Source organism: Esox lucius, chromosome 19, assembly GCF_011004845.1.
Source record: "Esox lucius isolate fEsoLuc1 chromosome 19, fEsoLuc1.pri, whole genome shotgun sequence".
In the NCBI taxonomy this organism is placed as follows: domain Eukaryota; kingdom Metazoa; phylum Chordata; class Actinopteri; order Esociformes; family Esocidae; genus Esox; species Esox lucius.
The window spans coordinates 37,667,559-37,683,399 of record NC_047587.1 but is presented as its reverse complement, the minus strand read 5'-3'; the positions used below and the strand labels follow the sequence as shown (position 1 = coordinate 37,683,399).

Below are 15,841 nucleotides of genomic sequence, written 5' to 3'. Positions count from 1 at the left end.
TTTGCTTGAATATGCATTAGCTTATGTGGTCTACTTAGATTGCCATTAAAGTAATCTAGAAGATGCTGTTATCAACAGTGACGTCTGGTACTGATTACGTACTGGTACTGACCCCCTTGGGAATCAACCCCACCAACTGGAGTTGATTACGCCATGTTCTACCAACTGAACTACGCCAGTGTACTTAGAGACTTTTTCCCCCAATGTTATCTCTAACCAAAGATTGTGTTTCTCCCTGTGCAGATGGAGTCTCCGGTCTCCACGCCCGCCCCTCCACCCCTCCATCTCCTGGCGCCTGTAGGCAACAGCAACGACAGCATCGCCTCGCCCTGTGAACAGATCATGGTGCGCACACGCTCCGTGGCGTCCAACACAACGGACGTGGCCCTGGCCACGCAGCCTGAGTGCCTGGGGCCCTGCGAGCCTGGGACCAGCGTGAACCTTGAGGGCATCGTGTGGCAGGAGACTGAGGATGGTAAGGAATCATTGCAATTGACTTGTGTGTTTTATGTTTTTATATACGCCAAAGCGAACATGGTTTTGTCAGAAAATGACATTTTGGTGGATTTTCTTTTTTCACGAGGAACTCCAGTTCAGTGTTTGTTGTAGCTTGCACGAGGGACCCGATGAAGGCAGCTCGTCTGCCGGTAATAAGAATACATTATTTCCTCCGAGCTCTGTGTGCTGCTCGCCCACACCAATCCTGCCTCCTATATTTTATGGAGGACCACCCCATAAAATGTCCATGGCGTAGAGGAAAAGCGAGATCTTCTGTTTACTTTCATCCACTGCCACATGTACAACTGCTATGAATTGTAAGTCTCTATTGGGATGAATAATTCATTAATAAAAGCAGAAGAGACATTCTTCAAAGAGGTGCATTAGGTGGTTTTTCCACAGAGTTACGCCATTTCCTTTAATCGGAGCTCATCAGCATGCTGAGGGACTCATCTGCTTCATTGTGTGGCGTGGGTCGGCCCTCTGTTTCTCCATCCTTTTTTCTTCTCCCTCGCTTGGTAACTGAGGAAGGAAGCAGACGAATCAACGAGAAATTGCTACCACTGCCTTCTCTTTTATCAACAAGCAGCAGAAGCCCTTACACAGTTAAAACCTCTCTTCCTACAAAAAGCGTCAGGTCTTTTGTCCGGGGAACGCTTCCTACATGCCCTTCACTCATTCTTTCAAACCGAAGGACTGCCTTCAATGATTGGGCGCGGGGGTGTGAACACTTTTGTCCTGAGTCTCACTCACTTGAATGGAACTTCATTCAGGTTGCATGCATTTTTTTTCGCTGCAAAAATGTTGACCTTGAACTTAACCCTGTACACTAGTGGTTACTGAGGCATATGAAAATATAAGATAAGGAAATGAGTAGACCGAAGATGTATTGGACACAATTGGAAAAACTAAACTTAAGCATTGTCAATCTTATGTGAATTTGACATCCAGTGTGGTGACAGTCAGACTCCAAGTGGGGGGGGGGGGGGGGGGGGGGGTGTCATGTGTTTGGCTGTGCTGCTGAGAAAGTGTTAGGCTTTTACAAGGTGACTAAGAGAAAAAACATTTGAAAACCTTCAGGTGCATATCGCACAGCAGGTTTCCTCCATAATAGGCAAGAATGTGCTCGTTCTGTTCCGAGCCACCCAGGTTTCAACTTTATGTCATCCTGTAACTGCACTTCAAACACAGGCGTCACAAACGTTTACTCTGTATATGATGTGACTTTTGTGGTATAGAAACATGAAGTGGATGTTTGGACTCACAGGTGTTCGCTTGTGTGAAATCAATATGGTTACAATGATTAGAGGCCTTAACATCTCGTCGTTCAAAACACAGATCCTAATTTACAGCATTTCCCTCAAGCAGACAACAAAACAATTACATGGATTGCCCAATTAAGCCGAAAGGGTGGAGGCGCCTTGTCGCGTGCGATGTGCCTGTTAAGAACGACGTTCACTCCAGAACCTTCCAGCACTGTGTGGTGCAGAGCCAGAGACTATTTCAACCCGTTTACAGGTGTTTTTTCTGCAAGGGGTTTCAGCCAGCTACTGGTTTGGGGCCAAGATCACAGCATGTGAGGGCAAGTGGTGTGAGTCTGTTTAATGGAAACCATGAATGAGTTTGGCTTGGCCCCGTTAGACTTCTTTCAGGGTGAGGAACACCTGTTCAACGAATTCCTCGGCCGCCAATTGGTGAATCTCAAAGTTTTGGGTCTGTGGGGCAATTGAAGGAGCACCTGATCCTGGTGCTGCTGTCTGCAAACCGCTCACTCCCAACCGTTCTGTAACAGCCATGCATGTATCTGAGCTCCGGCTCAGGAAATGAATGGACAGAAAGGACCCGGGGGTGCATGCCGCCGTGCTGGACCTTTGTTTCCAAACTAATGGCCCTGATCGGACTCGCTGAGGTGCATTCAAATGTCCGCCATTTTCCAGCAGCGGTTGGGGTCAGAGGTTGTTTAGCCGGGAGCGTGTCCTCACACTCCCATGCTTTCCATTCCCTGACTCTGTGGTGTGGTTGGGCTGGCACTTCAGGGGAGGAGAGAGAAGAACTAGCTGTTTCTCGGTCCACCCCCCCCCCCACCTCGTTTCTGGCTCCCGTCCTGCTCTTCTTGTCTAGGAGTGATTCAGTGCCTGGTTGGAGGCGTCGCCGTGCTGTAGTGTTGGCACTCCCCGCGGCCCCCCCACGGGTCTCATCAAGGTTACCCCCCCCCCCCCTCGGTGGCGGCAGGGTTTCTGAGGCGCTGGAGGCTTTTCCAATTTATTGCGTGTCGTTAGAAGCTGAACATTTAAAACGAATGTGAGTGTTTCAACACACGCGCTTTGAACGTCTTAGGATTCGTTCTCCCACGTCTTCCGAAGCGCTCACTAGTGAATGCAAATCAAAAACAGTGGGCTCCCTGTAGTGCCATCAAAATACATTATTAGACAGTGCATTCTGCATATTCTGCTCCTCGTTCTCGCTACCCTGTCAGCTCCCCGACTCCTGTTTCCTTAATTAATATGGTGGTGGGCAGGCACATGTATGAGGTAGATTATACACATGCAGGAACTTTCCATACCCTGCTCTCCTTCAGACCCCTGGGGACAGTGGGGTCCCACCCACCTGCGTGTTATTTACAGTGGCCACAATGCAATGGTTCGTTCTCCTCTAAAGCGGATACTTTTTGCACAGGATAGCAGATAGCATACTCACTACGCCCACTCCATCGACCCGGGATTTAGAAAGCAACTAGGGGCAACGTTCAAGACTCATGCTCACGGGCCCCGCCTTGGGGTTGCCGCGGCTACGTGCGCCCAAGCCATATTTAGATTTAATGTGTTATGATTTTGGGATTAAGTTAACATTGAACACACGCCAGATTTTTTTGTGCCAGAGTATTTTTCTGGTGTTTGGATAAAGAAAGATGGAAAAATGTGCGAGTGGAGGGACTGGAGAGTTGAGTAGTGGAGAGGGCTGCGAGGAGTGAAATATGTATTCTTGGAGTGCTGCCACGCTGTTTGAAACAATTGGTTGCTAAGCCTACGAAGAGCTCTGGGGCCCGCAGATGAGAAAGTCCTTCCAGCTCAGAGCTCTAGTTTTCCACCGAGTCACTCATTCCAAACCTAGGTTGTCAGAAAGTCTTGTGGAGATGTTACTACAGAGGGAAAAGACTTGTACCTCTGCCTGTTTGTGTCCATGTCCAACAAGAGTGTAATGATGATGGACACTTGACGTGTGCATGGTTTCTCTACGTAGGCAGGACACCCACGCACACCCGGGGCCCTGAGGGGGTCTTCAGTTCGGCTGGCAGTTATTCCCTCTGTGTCAGTGAATCCAGCTCAGAGAATGCTCACTACTGTTTTCACTGTCATTGTCCCGCTCCTGTGGTTTTGGCATTAGTCCTACGATCTGTCTTTTCTTTCAACCAGTCCTTCCTCTCAATCCACAGCTGGTCATTCCCCTCTTCCATCCCGGGTCTTTCTAACTGGTTGTTGGGTTCAGACCAACCCGCAGCAGGGCAACTGGCCAGCCCTAGCGTATGTCCAGTACAGCTCTGCTCAGCCCAACCCAAGACCATTTTTGTAATGGAAATTGACACTGGCCTTATTTTGTACTTTTATTAGCTATTTTCATAAGTGACAACTTCATGGCTTTCATATGCAAGCTAAAGTAGTGGGAGGGGAGGCGGGTAAGAATCAAACTGTGGAAATCAGCAAATGGGTTGAAATTCTCCTTTTGAAAATGTTTGCAGTGTGTGTGTGGTCAGCAGGCCTGCTCCAACAGGGAACAAACAGTCAGTCACTGTGTGTCGTGGCCGGGAGGGAAATCAGCAAGATCAGTTTACACTCCTCAAGGTCTCACCGAGGGCTTGTTTTTTTTTCTTTCCAGACCCCGGGAAGCACAAATAGCACTAGGCTTCTGCCATCCAGGAACCTGAAGGGAAGAGGCTGTTTCTTTTTCTCTCACACTCTCCTTCCCATTCAGGGGGAGTCACTCAGCTGTGTTAAATGACTTGTGGGGTGATTACAAAGGATCTCACTCCTTCAGCAGGGGTCCCCCTCAGCCTGGTCATGTGACTTCAATAGTCAGTGGTTGTCCCCACAGGATCAAGACCTAATCAACATCACTATGTTGTGCATGAGACCTGAAATCCTTTACCCTTATCCCCCTTCATATCATCAGTTAAAAGTCTTCCACCGACTCATATAGTCCTCTTTCAGACTACGTCCTGTTATTTGAACAAAAAAATACCAGAAGCTCCAGTGTGGTCTGAAGTTTCCATATTGGCATGATTAGAAACAAATTGAATCGAATTGCCAAATTGTGCTCTATGCTTTATCCTTACTATAATAACATGATCCCACTTTGAAAGCCTAGCACCGCCACATATTTCAGTTCCAAAGTCAAATCAACAATGTTCTAGCTTTTCGTGTAGGAGAGTGTAATCCAATGCCAAAGAAAGGCTGAGTCACGACTGCAGAGTTTATCAGTCACCATTTAACAGGGAAGGGATTTTTATTCCTTTATCCCTGCAGTCGATCGGCACTGTTCCCTGTCCCCTTCGTCACTCGAGTGCACACAGATTAAGGCCTTTATCATGCACTCATAATCCTGTCTTGCTCTTATCAGCACTGTCGAAAACGTTGAATAATCCCACGCCGCCCCCGCCCGTCGACACGATGCCGTTTAAACGGCCATTAAGAACATAAACTCTGGGACTCGCGGGCAGGAGGAGACCGTCCACATTGACGGAGATGGCTTTTGTCCACTCCAGTCTGTTTGACCTGCCGTTGGGGAATGGGGAAAATATAATACCACTAGTTAAATGAGAACGGTGCCTGGGGGCAGAGGTCACGGTGCCTGGGGGCAGAGGTCACGGTGCCTGGGGGCAGAGGTCACGGTGCCTGGGGGCAGAGGTCCCTGTGCCTGGGGGCCTCGCAGGACGGGCAGACTTGACCCACTGCGGGGGAGAGAAGCCTCTGGGTTGTGGGGGGAGGAGGATTACAGGGGCCATGCCTGCCCATTAATGAAATCCCTTCCAACCAGGGGGAAAGATGAAACTGGTGACCCAGACAGGAGACGCCCTGGACCCCCTCCCTGCCCCTGGCCCCCCCCCTGGGAGCTTGTCAGCTCTTTGCTTCTATTGGGGAGGCCTTTGATGGGGGCCGAGGAGGGGCGATGTGGCAGTGGAGGTGGTCTTTGTTGCTCTGCGGGAACATGGGGAGGGGGAAATGGATGTGAAAGGACAAGGTTCCTAGCTGTGCAGCTCTGGAGACCAGGCGGTTCCTGTATCCTTGTCGCTCCTAACCATTTTACCCACGTTTCGGTCTCCCTTTCTCTGGCTTTTCCTTCTTCCGTTTTGCTCTTGATAACATTTTCTTTCAGGCCCTTTCTGGTTCCTTGGTGTGATTTTAAATGAGCCAGACTAACTCGGATGAATTTAGCAGATGGAGAGATCAACAATTTTCCACCTGCTAAATCCAGCCGTTTTAACCAGCTGTAATGGGTTCACAGAGACTACTTGACTCCTTCACACCTACTCTCACACACCCTTATAAAGTCCTGAAAGACTTGCAACTCAGCCATGGCTGAAAAGAAAGAGGAATTGCCCCCTGAATCCTACCAACCCTATCTGGAAATCTGCTCTGTATGCTCTCTGGATGCGTAAGACCCTGGCGAGCTGAGCTTTTTGTCTGAGTTTGGGCTTGTCTGCCGCGCCAGTTTGCTGCTCTTGGCAAGCGCTGTCTGCCGAGAGGTATGCAAAACAGCCGCAGAAACTCCCACACCGCAAGTATGAAAAACAGCCCTGACTTTCTCTCTCCACAATGAGCCATTCTCCAACAGGACTGACACTGTTGTACGAGCCCTATAAACCCCAGGCAAACGGGGGGCCAAACACAGCTGCAGAGAGTGAGAGAGAGAGTCTGACACACATTGTATTGTTAGCCTCGGTAGACTTCATGTTGCATAGTCTCCCTCCATGTTCAGACTGTTCTGTTCTGGGAAGGTTCAGTGCCTGGGGGTGACGTGTAAGTGAACAAGCAATTTTTTTGGGTTTTGTCATCTTGTCAAAGAACTCCCCAGTGCTCATGTGGTGGGTCACCTGCTGCTACAAAAGCTACGCTAATGCTAGAACAGATGGAGACTAGTCATTGCTGGGTTTTGTCATTGTCTAAGTGTGCTAGCCAGCCCTTCCCCCACTGGCACCCCGCCCTTATAATCTCTTCAGTGAGGAATAAACGCATAATCTGTCTCAGACTAAAGCCAAACGGCCCTTGAAGCTCGACGCGTGGAAAAACAGATCCCGCGTAGTTTACATGTTTGCTTTGTGCAAAGCCCTTATCAGTTTCACGCTCTAGTAAGTGTCGAGCTTCAGTGGGCGAAGAATCTGGATGAGAACAAAGGCTTCACAGGTCTGCTGAGGTTGACTAACCGGCAGTGTTTCAAACGTCAACTACTGCAGTCTGAGGGTGTAAAAAAAGAGTAGGCTCTATGAGTTGATGAAAACTGAATTAGCCTTCAAGCCGGTGTCAGGCATGTAGCTTTAATGCAGGCTGAATTCGGCCGTCACCAATTACTTCTACGACACACAGAGGTCATTATCAGGGGAGAGGATTGAGACAAGCTGCATGCTGACAGGCCTCACCTGCCGAAAAGCAGCCATTTTTACTGCCCCTGTTATTCTTTCCTCTCGCTTTGGCAAAGAGGACACACGATCCGGGCTACTCACCTCCATACACACATGCACAGCTCACACACTTCAACCCACACCTGTGTTTTTACGATTATGTATGTGAATTCAGGGACTTCCCTCAAATGCTCAAAGCACTGATATTGTTTCAGGGACTATATAAGTGGTGTTTAATAGGCTCAGAAATGGACAGAATCAGATGTTTAATACCTTGGCTCAGGCTTTGACTTTCTTTACGAGGCTCCGGTGTTGAACTTCTGCTTTGTGTGCCAATTAAAATAACATTTTTGCGTCCGGAGTGAATGATAGTGATTTGGCACAGAGCTTACTCTGTCGTGCATCTTGCCCAGGCAATGGACCCAAGGTTAGATTTCTGTGGAAATGGTTACCTTTACTGCAAGACGCTGATGTCATGCTAACTGTTCACAGATGGGATAATTGCTCCCAAAGCTGTTCTGTGTAACGTCTGCCTGGATGTAAACTCATGCAAATTCGTCATTGTTTGTTTGAACGGCTTGTCTCATTGAAAATGTTTTCCCCCTCATTCTTACGCCATGATCTTTTGTTATATTGCCGTTTTACTGGTCTGATAAAAACCATGCTAGGCGATGGTAGTTAAACTCTATTGGAGAGCTTGTAAAGCCTTGGACAGCTATGGGCTTTTGAATTAATTGTACACACTCCCTTTCTTGAAAACAAACCAGTGTTCTACACTTGAGTTAAGCAACCTTTATCTTGAGTGTGCTCTGTAAACACAATTATTGTGAAACGAGCGTGTATGCTTGTAAGTCATTGGCAGCTCATCCTGCGATACCAACTGCCCCCTAGCGATCCGGAAGAGTCAGGCGTGCGGACAAGCCGAGCCTTCACCCACCCCCCTGCCCCACCCTCCGCCCTCCACTCTCCCAGTATCAAAGCATCTGCCAGCCGATGCACAAACTATTCAAGAGACAAATTGAAGGCAACAGACCTGGGCTCTCGTGAGCAGGGAACTCTTTCATATGCCTCAGCTGTTTCCTTCCCTGACAAGAAAATACAACCTTTTTTTGTCCCTTGAAGCCTCTGCAGTGTGCAGGCAGCAATGTCAGCTGGAGGACACCATCCCCTTGTTTTTCCCCCACTCCTCCTTCCTCCCTCGCTCAGCTGCATACAGATGGCCGTTTGTCTGTGGGCTCTGCTGCTCCTATGTCCTGTAATCAGGAACTGCTCTGTTTCTAAATGAGGGAGGGGTGCGTGTGAGCGGGAGTGTGTAGCACCAACAGGCAAACCAGTAAGCCGCCTACTGAATACTAAACAGTCCCACTGTTTTATTGAATACGTTTTAGATGCTGTTCCCTTCAGATTTCCCAGAATGGCCTTTAGCTTTCTTTTCTTGAGGAATGACCATGAAACCAGTGAGCAAGTGTGACCGATTTGCGTACGGGGTAGTATGTAAAATTGTGTAGGCTGTTGACAAGAATTTCAAGTCAAGCTAGTTAGCAGTGTGATTATTCCGCCCATTTGTTGTGCGTTACTGTTACATGATGATTGAGACTGTTGGTTAATGATGAGAGACGAGCAGACGATTACTCTTGAAGCTTCAACCGTCATTGTGCCCCATCTGTTCTCAGGTATGCTGGTGGTAAACGTGACCTGGAGAAACAAGACGTACGTGGGCACCCTGCTGGACTGCACCAGGCACGACTGGGCCCCGCCAAGGTAAGCAAACAGGAAAACTCCAAAAAAGCACAAAAAAAAACAGTCTAAACAAACACTTGACAAACTTATTTATGCGCACAGACGTTCCCCAAAAAGTCTCAGACACTTAAAAACAGAGAGAAATAAGTATAATCATTGTCTTTTAAGGTACAGAGAAATATTGGTACCCCTTTTCCTGTGCTCTGAGGCAAGCATTCAGCCGTTATAAATGAACTATTCTTGGGTAATGTCTCCAGAGTTTCCCCCGCTGACACAGGGCTTTTGAAATGCAACATTGGGGGTTGGATTGATTTTTCTCCTCTTTCTCCTCTGCCATCGATCCTGTCAAGAGGCGCCACAGAGCTGCCTATGCCTTTCACAGACTGCTACTGAACACGTGCCCTGACTGTGGTCCTTCCACTGCCGGCTGGGTCCTTTTCTTCCCCCCATGGTTGTTGTCTGGATTTTCATATCGTCATCCCGTCCTTCACCCGTCACAGATTTAGCTGAATAACTGACATGCAACCCCAAAAACCTAGGCACCTAATTACCTGAATGCAGCGATTTCTCATAGCTGCTTTTAGTAATACTGAAAAATGCAAACAAATCAACTAATTGCTAAGCCAGGCACTTCAGGTTATAACATCATTCAAGTATTGGCACTAGTTAGCATAATTGTCATTTCTGGTGAGCTGCTGTAGTTTGGAGATTTACATGCAGAAGTGAACAAGAGACATTATGCAAATGAACATGAATAGCCTCTTTTTATGTTATTGTGGAGCTATATGATTTCAAAAATAACACGCAAATGACACAACTGGTCTCAGCTGTGTAAAACATGTGAGAGGTTATTTGAAGAATGCGGTTTGATTTCTCCTAACATATTGCACAAGTTAACGGCATGGATTTATTTAAAAGGTAGCTACAAATGTACACATAAAAAAGTCTAAGAGATCTTTACCGCAGCATTGATGGTAATGAAAACCATCCAGAGGGAATCTTCAAAAACACCTACCAGGTGGAGGGGAAGGATGGCGGCAGCAGATGGCCTAATAACCGAAAACCTGCTTAATTAAATAACCAGTAATGTTAGAAATCTGTCCTTGTTTTCTGGGTGCCCACTGTGGGAGCCCCCTGCACCTGTCCAGTTTGAAGAGGTATCAGAGGCTGTAGGGGTCAAATGCAGAAGTTACCTTCTGGACGGACCTTGTGTGCAATTGATGAGTAATGTCATCCTTTCCTCTTTGGCACTTATAGTGTAACTGCATATTTTATGTATTGGTGGAAGGTGTAATGGTGTTTCTACTGTCATCTTTATCAGAAGAAGACTGTAGCAGATAAGCAGACTTATCAAACATGGCCACAGTCTTGTCCCAGGAGAGAGAAGAGGATAGATTGGTCTACCGCGGTGTGCTTGGAAAATCAAGATGAAACAGCCATCATCCATTCACATGAGATCTCCTTTGTAGATTGTTTGAATTCCATTAAAGGTTTACCACATGTTCCAACAATGACTCATGTACCAAAGATTTATAATGGAATCTTATAAGCCTTAAGGCTCTAAATAGTTTATAATAATTGCCTCACCCTGTGTTGGCAAGTAAAATAATCAATTGCTATAACGCTGAATATTATCGTCCTTCATCTCCGTTGCTTTGTGTGGCATGTTGTTTTTGCATGTCATTTCACAATTCACTGATCCATAATCTGTTGTCAGGGAGTGGGTTATTGTACAATGACCCAGTCAACGCACCCATAACCCAAGACAGGTCTGCTCAACAATGCAGTCACACCTCCTGCCCTACCAAGCAGCATGTCTCTTCTGAATGAGTTCTGCGATTCGTCTCTCTACCTCTTCCTTGTTCTCTAGTTGGCCAGTGTGTAAAAAGGGAAGGGTGTTATCTCCTCCTATCTGATCAGCAACCGTGTCGCTCTTTGGCCTAATCCGCCCAAGCCTCATGGCGCTTGGTGGTCTGTCAGAAAACACTGAGGCTGTCAAGATGTGGGGGATAACGAGAGGATCCGAATCCGCAGGACGTCTGGGGCTTCTCCCGGGACCCGATAGTAAAAGCCCTCCTCTGGATTTGGAGCAGTGTGGTTTTTTGATTCAGGGAGAGAGTGGCCATTTCCCATGTAAGTGTCTCTCAGCTGCCCTGTTAGCCGCCTCTCTGCGGAGCAAGAATAGAAACGTGATTGAGAGAGCTAGATTGAGTGGTTCACCACCTCCGGCTCAAATTGTTTCATATCCATCGTAGCCATTTCCGATGGCTGTCGGTGGGGATTTCAGGAGAGCACTAAGTTCTCTGGTTAGTGGCTATGTGTTTGTTGAGGGGGGATAATGGCAGATCGGTCTGATTCTCTGGTTTCTGTTTCCTCTCAGGTTCTGTGAGTCCCCAACCAGCGACTTGGAGATGAGGAACGGCCGAGGCCGGGGCAAGAGGATGAGGCCCAACAGCAACACGCCAGTCAACGAGAACAGCAACTCATCAGACAACAAGGGCAGTGGCACTAGCAAGACGCGTGCCGCCAACAACAGCAACAAGGGCCGGCGGGGCAGCCAGACATCGTCAGAACGCCGCACGCCGCCCAACAGCAACACAGAGGACGTCAAGGCCAGTCCTTCGTCGGCCAACAAGCGCAAGAACAAGCCCGCCTCCGACATCGGAGAGCCCAACTCCAGTTCGGAAGACACCAAGGGCAGCAAGCGTATGCGTACCAACTCCAACAGCGGCCCCGGGGGAGTGCTACAACTGCCCCACGCCGTCCTGCCAGGCATCCCCACTATCAAGATGGAGACCCTGCCCCCGCCGCAACTCGACCGCAACTGCCCTTCACCGGTGCTTATAGACTGCCCGCACCCCAACTGCAACAAGAAGTACAAGCACATCAATGGCCTCAAGTACCACCAGGCCCGCGCCCACAACGACGATGACGTCAAGCTGGACCTTGACGGAGATAGCGAGTACGGCGAGGATTCCACTCTCCACCCCGATCCGGGCAACTGCAACGGGGCCTCAATCTCTCAGAAGGGCTGCTTGTCCCCGGCACGCTCAGTCACACCCAAGGGCAGGGGCTTTGAGGCCCAGACTCCGTCACCCTCTTCCGGCAAAATTTCCAAGCAGAACCGAAAAAAGCCCTGTGAGGCCGATCCAGAGGTGGGGGGAATGGCCGTGGATGGCTGCGAAGACGGGCCCTGCCTAACAGACGAGGCTAGCAATGACGGCATGGACGACAAGAAGGAAAAGGCCAAGAAAGCAGGTAGTGGATCAAAGGCAGACAAGCTGGCCCAGAAGGGCCTGAAGTCAGCGCGGACCATCGTCCCGGCCATACCCCCTCAGCAGCTCTATTCCCTACAGGCGGCCGGGGGCTTCCCCGCAGCCAGCCCAGCCTCTAATCCAGCCATGAGCTCAGTGGTTCAGTCTATCCCCAAAAGCCCCCAGCTGAAAGCCATCCAGCCCAAACTCTCTGCTTTGGGAGACCCCTCTTCTGTGAACCCAGCACTGAGCGGCTCTAAGGATAAGAAGAAGAAAGAGAAGAAGAAAAAAGAGGTGTTAAAAGAGGGAGACAGCCCTAAAGGGCTGGGGAAAGTGGGGAAGCCAGAGGAAGGCAAGAGCCCGTACTCTGAATGCTCAGACGCTGGGGGAAAAGGTGATGGGCTCCTGAACGGCTCGTCAGACCCCCACCAGAGCCGGCTGGCCAGCATCAAGGCCGAGGCAGACAAGATCTACAGCTTCACCGACAATGCTCCCAGTCCCTCTATTGGTGTGGCCAGCCGGATAGAGACAGGAGGCATGGCCCAACCTCTCACTCCACTCCATGTGGTCACGCAGAATGGAGCCGACAACTCCTCGGTAAAAACCAACAGCCCGGCCTACTCGGACATCTCAGACGCGGGTGAGGACGGGGAGGGTCGGGGCGACGGCGCTAAGGGCGTCAAGTCCGAGGAGCACGCCGTCCGAGAGGGGGCCAAGAAGGCCCTGTTCCCTGCCCAAACGCCAAGCAAGGAGTCTCCCTACTATCCAGGCTACGAGACCTACTATTCGCCGAACTACGCCAACCAAAGCCCGGGTGTGTCGGCCACGGGGGCCTCGCTGCAGGAGGGGGCCCAGGTCAAAGTGAAGAAAGAAGAGCCGGAGGAGGCCGGTGAGGAAGATCGTAAAGTCAAGCAGGACCAGCAGGATGACCGTAAGCCTGAGATGACGACCTCTGGGCCGGGGCAGCAGCAACAGCAGCAACAGCAGCAGCAACAGGCTTCAGTCATCCAGCAGCGTTCCAACATGTACATGCAGCCTCTCTACTACAACCAGTATGCCTATGTGCCCCCGTACACCTACCACCAAGACCAGGCCTACCACACCCATCTGATGAACACCAACCCGGCCTACCGGCAGCAGTACGAGGAGAGGCAGCGGCTGGCGGCAGCCGAGCACCACCGCTCCGCCGAGAAAAAATCGGACGCCGCAGGAAAGGACCGAGAACGGGAGGGCTCTTCGGCGAAGGAGCGGAGTGAGGAATGGAAGCAGAAGGCTTTGGTTCCCCCCACCCTCTCCAAGGCCCCCAGTCTCACCGACCTGGGCAAAGGTGGTCCGACCCAGGGCAAGATGCCCAAAGAGCCCTCGTCGTCCTCGGAGCAATCCAAGTCTTCAGTCATCATGCCCAAGGGGGAGGACGCCAAGGCGCCGGCCCAGCAGGCCGAAGGGCTGAAGATGAAGCTGAGCGAAGGCATGCACCACGGGAAAGGAGAGGACCCCAAGGCTGGCATCGATTCAGGCAGATCCTTGGCCATGGAGCAGGCCATGTGGTACAGACAGGTAACACCCAATAGTGTTTTAATATTGATGGAATGTAAGAAATGTTTGCGTGACGACATGCCTGTTGCCAAAACGGATGTGCATGTGTCATGGAAAGTATGTAACGGCATACAGCTCACGAGGTACAAACTTATTTAACTGTAAGTTTTGTCTTGATTTTCAGGAGCCTGACTCCCGGCTGTGGCCTTACGTCTACCCCAGCAAGTACCCAGAGGCCCAGAAACCACAAGACGAGGAGCGATGGAAGGAGGACCGCGACAGGGATAGAGACCGGGACCGAGGAGACCGCGAGAGGGATCGCGACAGGGAACGGGACCGAGATAGAGACCGAAAAGGCAAAGAGGGTAGGGACGAAAGGGTCCGGCCCAAAGACCCCACCCCAAAAGAGGAGAGCAAAGAGGGTGCCGAGTCCAGGTCGGCAGCATCCTCTGAGGAACACCGGGCGGTGGTGAAGGATCCAAGGACCACTGCTGCCCACATGCAGTTCTCGTCTCCCCTGGCCCAGCACCAGGGCTACATGCCCTACATGCACGGAGCCTATGCCTACGGTCAAGGCTACGACCCCAGCCACCCTGGCTACCGTGGAATGCCCGCTGTCATGATGCAGAATTACCCTGGTAAGAGTTAAACTGTGTTTAAAATAACTGGTGTGTTTGCTAATTGATATGACATATGAACTGTTATTAGTCATGGTATGAGTGAAGTAGTTTTCACTCCAAAGATTTTTTCATTATGTTGTTGAGCAGCTTTTCTGTGTTGGAATTGGTGTGGGCTTGCCCCAACATTAAGATGGTTTGTGTATATATTGGTAATTAAAAATGTTCATACAAATGCTTATTCAACTATTCAAGTAAACCGCTGATTGGCCAGCTCTTCTTCCTCTGGACCTCTGATTGGTCATCACGTAGTTCAAGAGTATTACTCAATTCTACGCTCTGTTTGAGATGCAATATGAGATATATCTTGCTGGATGACCAATTTGACTTAGTAATTTTCTGAATGTATCTATTTTTATAGTAAATAGGACCTCTTAATCCAGTGTCATTTGTCTAACTCAATCTTTCAACCCCAGGTTCCTACTATCCATTCTCCCCCTACGGCAGTAAGATGGGGCCAGGCGAGGAGGGTGGTGAGAAGGCATCACGGGCCAGCCCCACAGTCAGCAAGTCAGCCTCAGAGGCAAAGGCCCTGGACATCCTTCACCAGCACGCCAGTCAGTACAAGAGCAAGTCACCCACGGTCGGTGAAAAGACCCCCTCTCACGAACGGGAGCGTGCTGTGGCTGAGCGAGAACGAGAAATGGACCGGCCACGTTCCTCGCCATCCCAGCGCATCATGCCTTCCCATCACCACCTGGGCTACCCGTTGCTCTCAGGACAGTACGACTTGTCCTACGCCACAGGTGAGTCACACACTGTTTTTTAAGTATGCAGAAAAGGTCTGTAGAGTTTTGAAAAGCATTGCGTCTTTCAATACCTACTTTTTTGGTAGAAATAACCTTCTGGTGCAACTATGTACTATTTAACAAACAGTGCCTCAGGCTGCCCTATACCAAACGAGCCATGTTGGCAATATACTGTGATGAAAGTAAGAATGGTCATTAAATCCATTGAAAACACTTGGTCAAAGAGTACAATTATTATTCTTGTAGAAAAATCTAATAGCGTATGCTTTAGACATTTTTGAAAAATATGGTACAGTGTGGAAATTAGAACAAATCATTGAAGGAAATGCACAAATTGACTTAAATATTTAAAAAGATTTTAGCAGATGTTTAATTTAGCTATATCAAACAACCGAAAGATAGAAAACCTCATTAAAACCACTTGAGAACAAGTGAATACAACATACGCTACTTATTGTCATAGTTACAAACCTTACTATTCAGAAACATACAATGAAGTGTGTGTGTGTGTGTGTGTGTGTGTAAAAACCCGATTCCAAAAAATTGGGACACTGTACAATTGTGATTAAAAACAGAATGCAATGATGTGGAAGTTTCACATTTCTATATTTATTCAGAATACAACATAGATGACATATTAAATGTTTAAACTGAGAAAATGTATCACTTTAAGGGAAAAATAAGTTGATTTTAAATTTCATGGCATCAACACATCTCAGAAAAGTTGGGAAAAGGCCATGTTTACCACTGTGTGGCATCCCCTCTTCTTTTTAT

At 49.0% G+C, this 15,841-nt stretch overlaps 1 protein-coding gene across 5 annotated transcripts in view; it reads left to right on the top strand.

Annotated features, from left to right (window-relative positions):
• Positions 1–15,841, top strand: part of znf609a (zinc finger protein 609a) — a 137,987-nt gene that overhangs the window by 113,606 nt on the left and 8,540 nt on the right. For all 5 annotated transcript variants that reach the window (XM_010883931.4, XM_010883933.4, XM_029115085.2 and 2 more), the window contains 5 exons: positions 244–475; positions 8,785–8,872; positions 11,232–13,662; positions 13,826–14,279; positions 14,735–15,064. In XM_010883931.4, the coding sequence (XP_010882233.1) occupies positions 244–475; positions 8,785–8,872; positions 11,232–13,662; positions 13,826–14,279; positions 14,735–15,064 (3,535 nt within the window). The remainder of the gene's footprint in view (positions 1–243; positions 476–8,784; positions 8,873–11,231; positions 13,663–13,825; positions 14,280–14,734; positions 15,065–15,841) is intronic.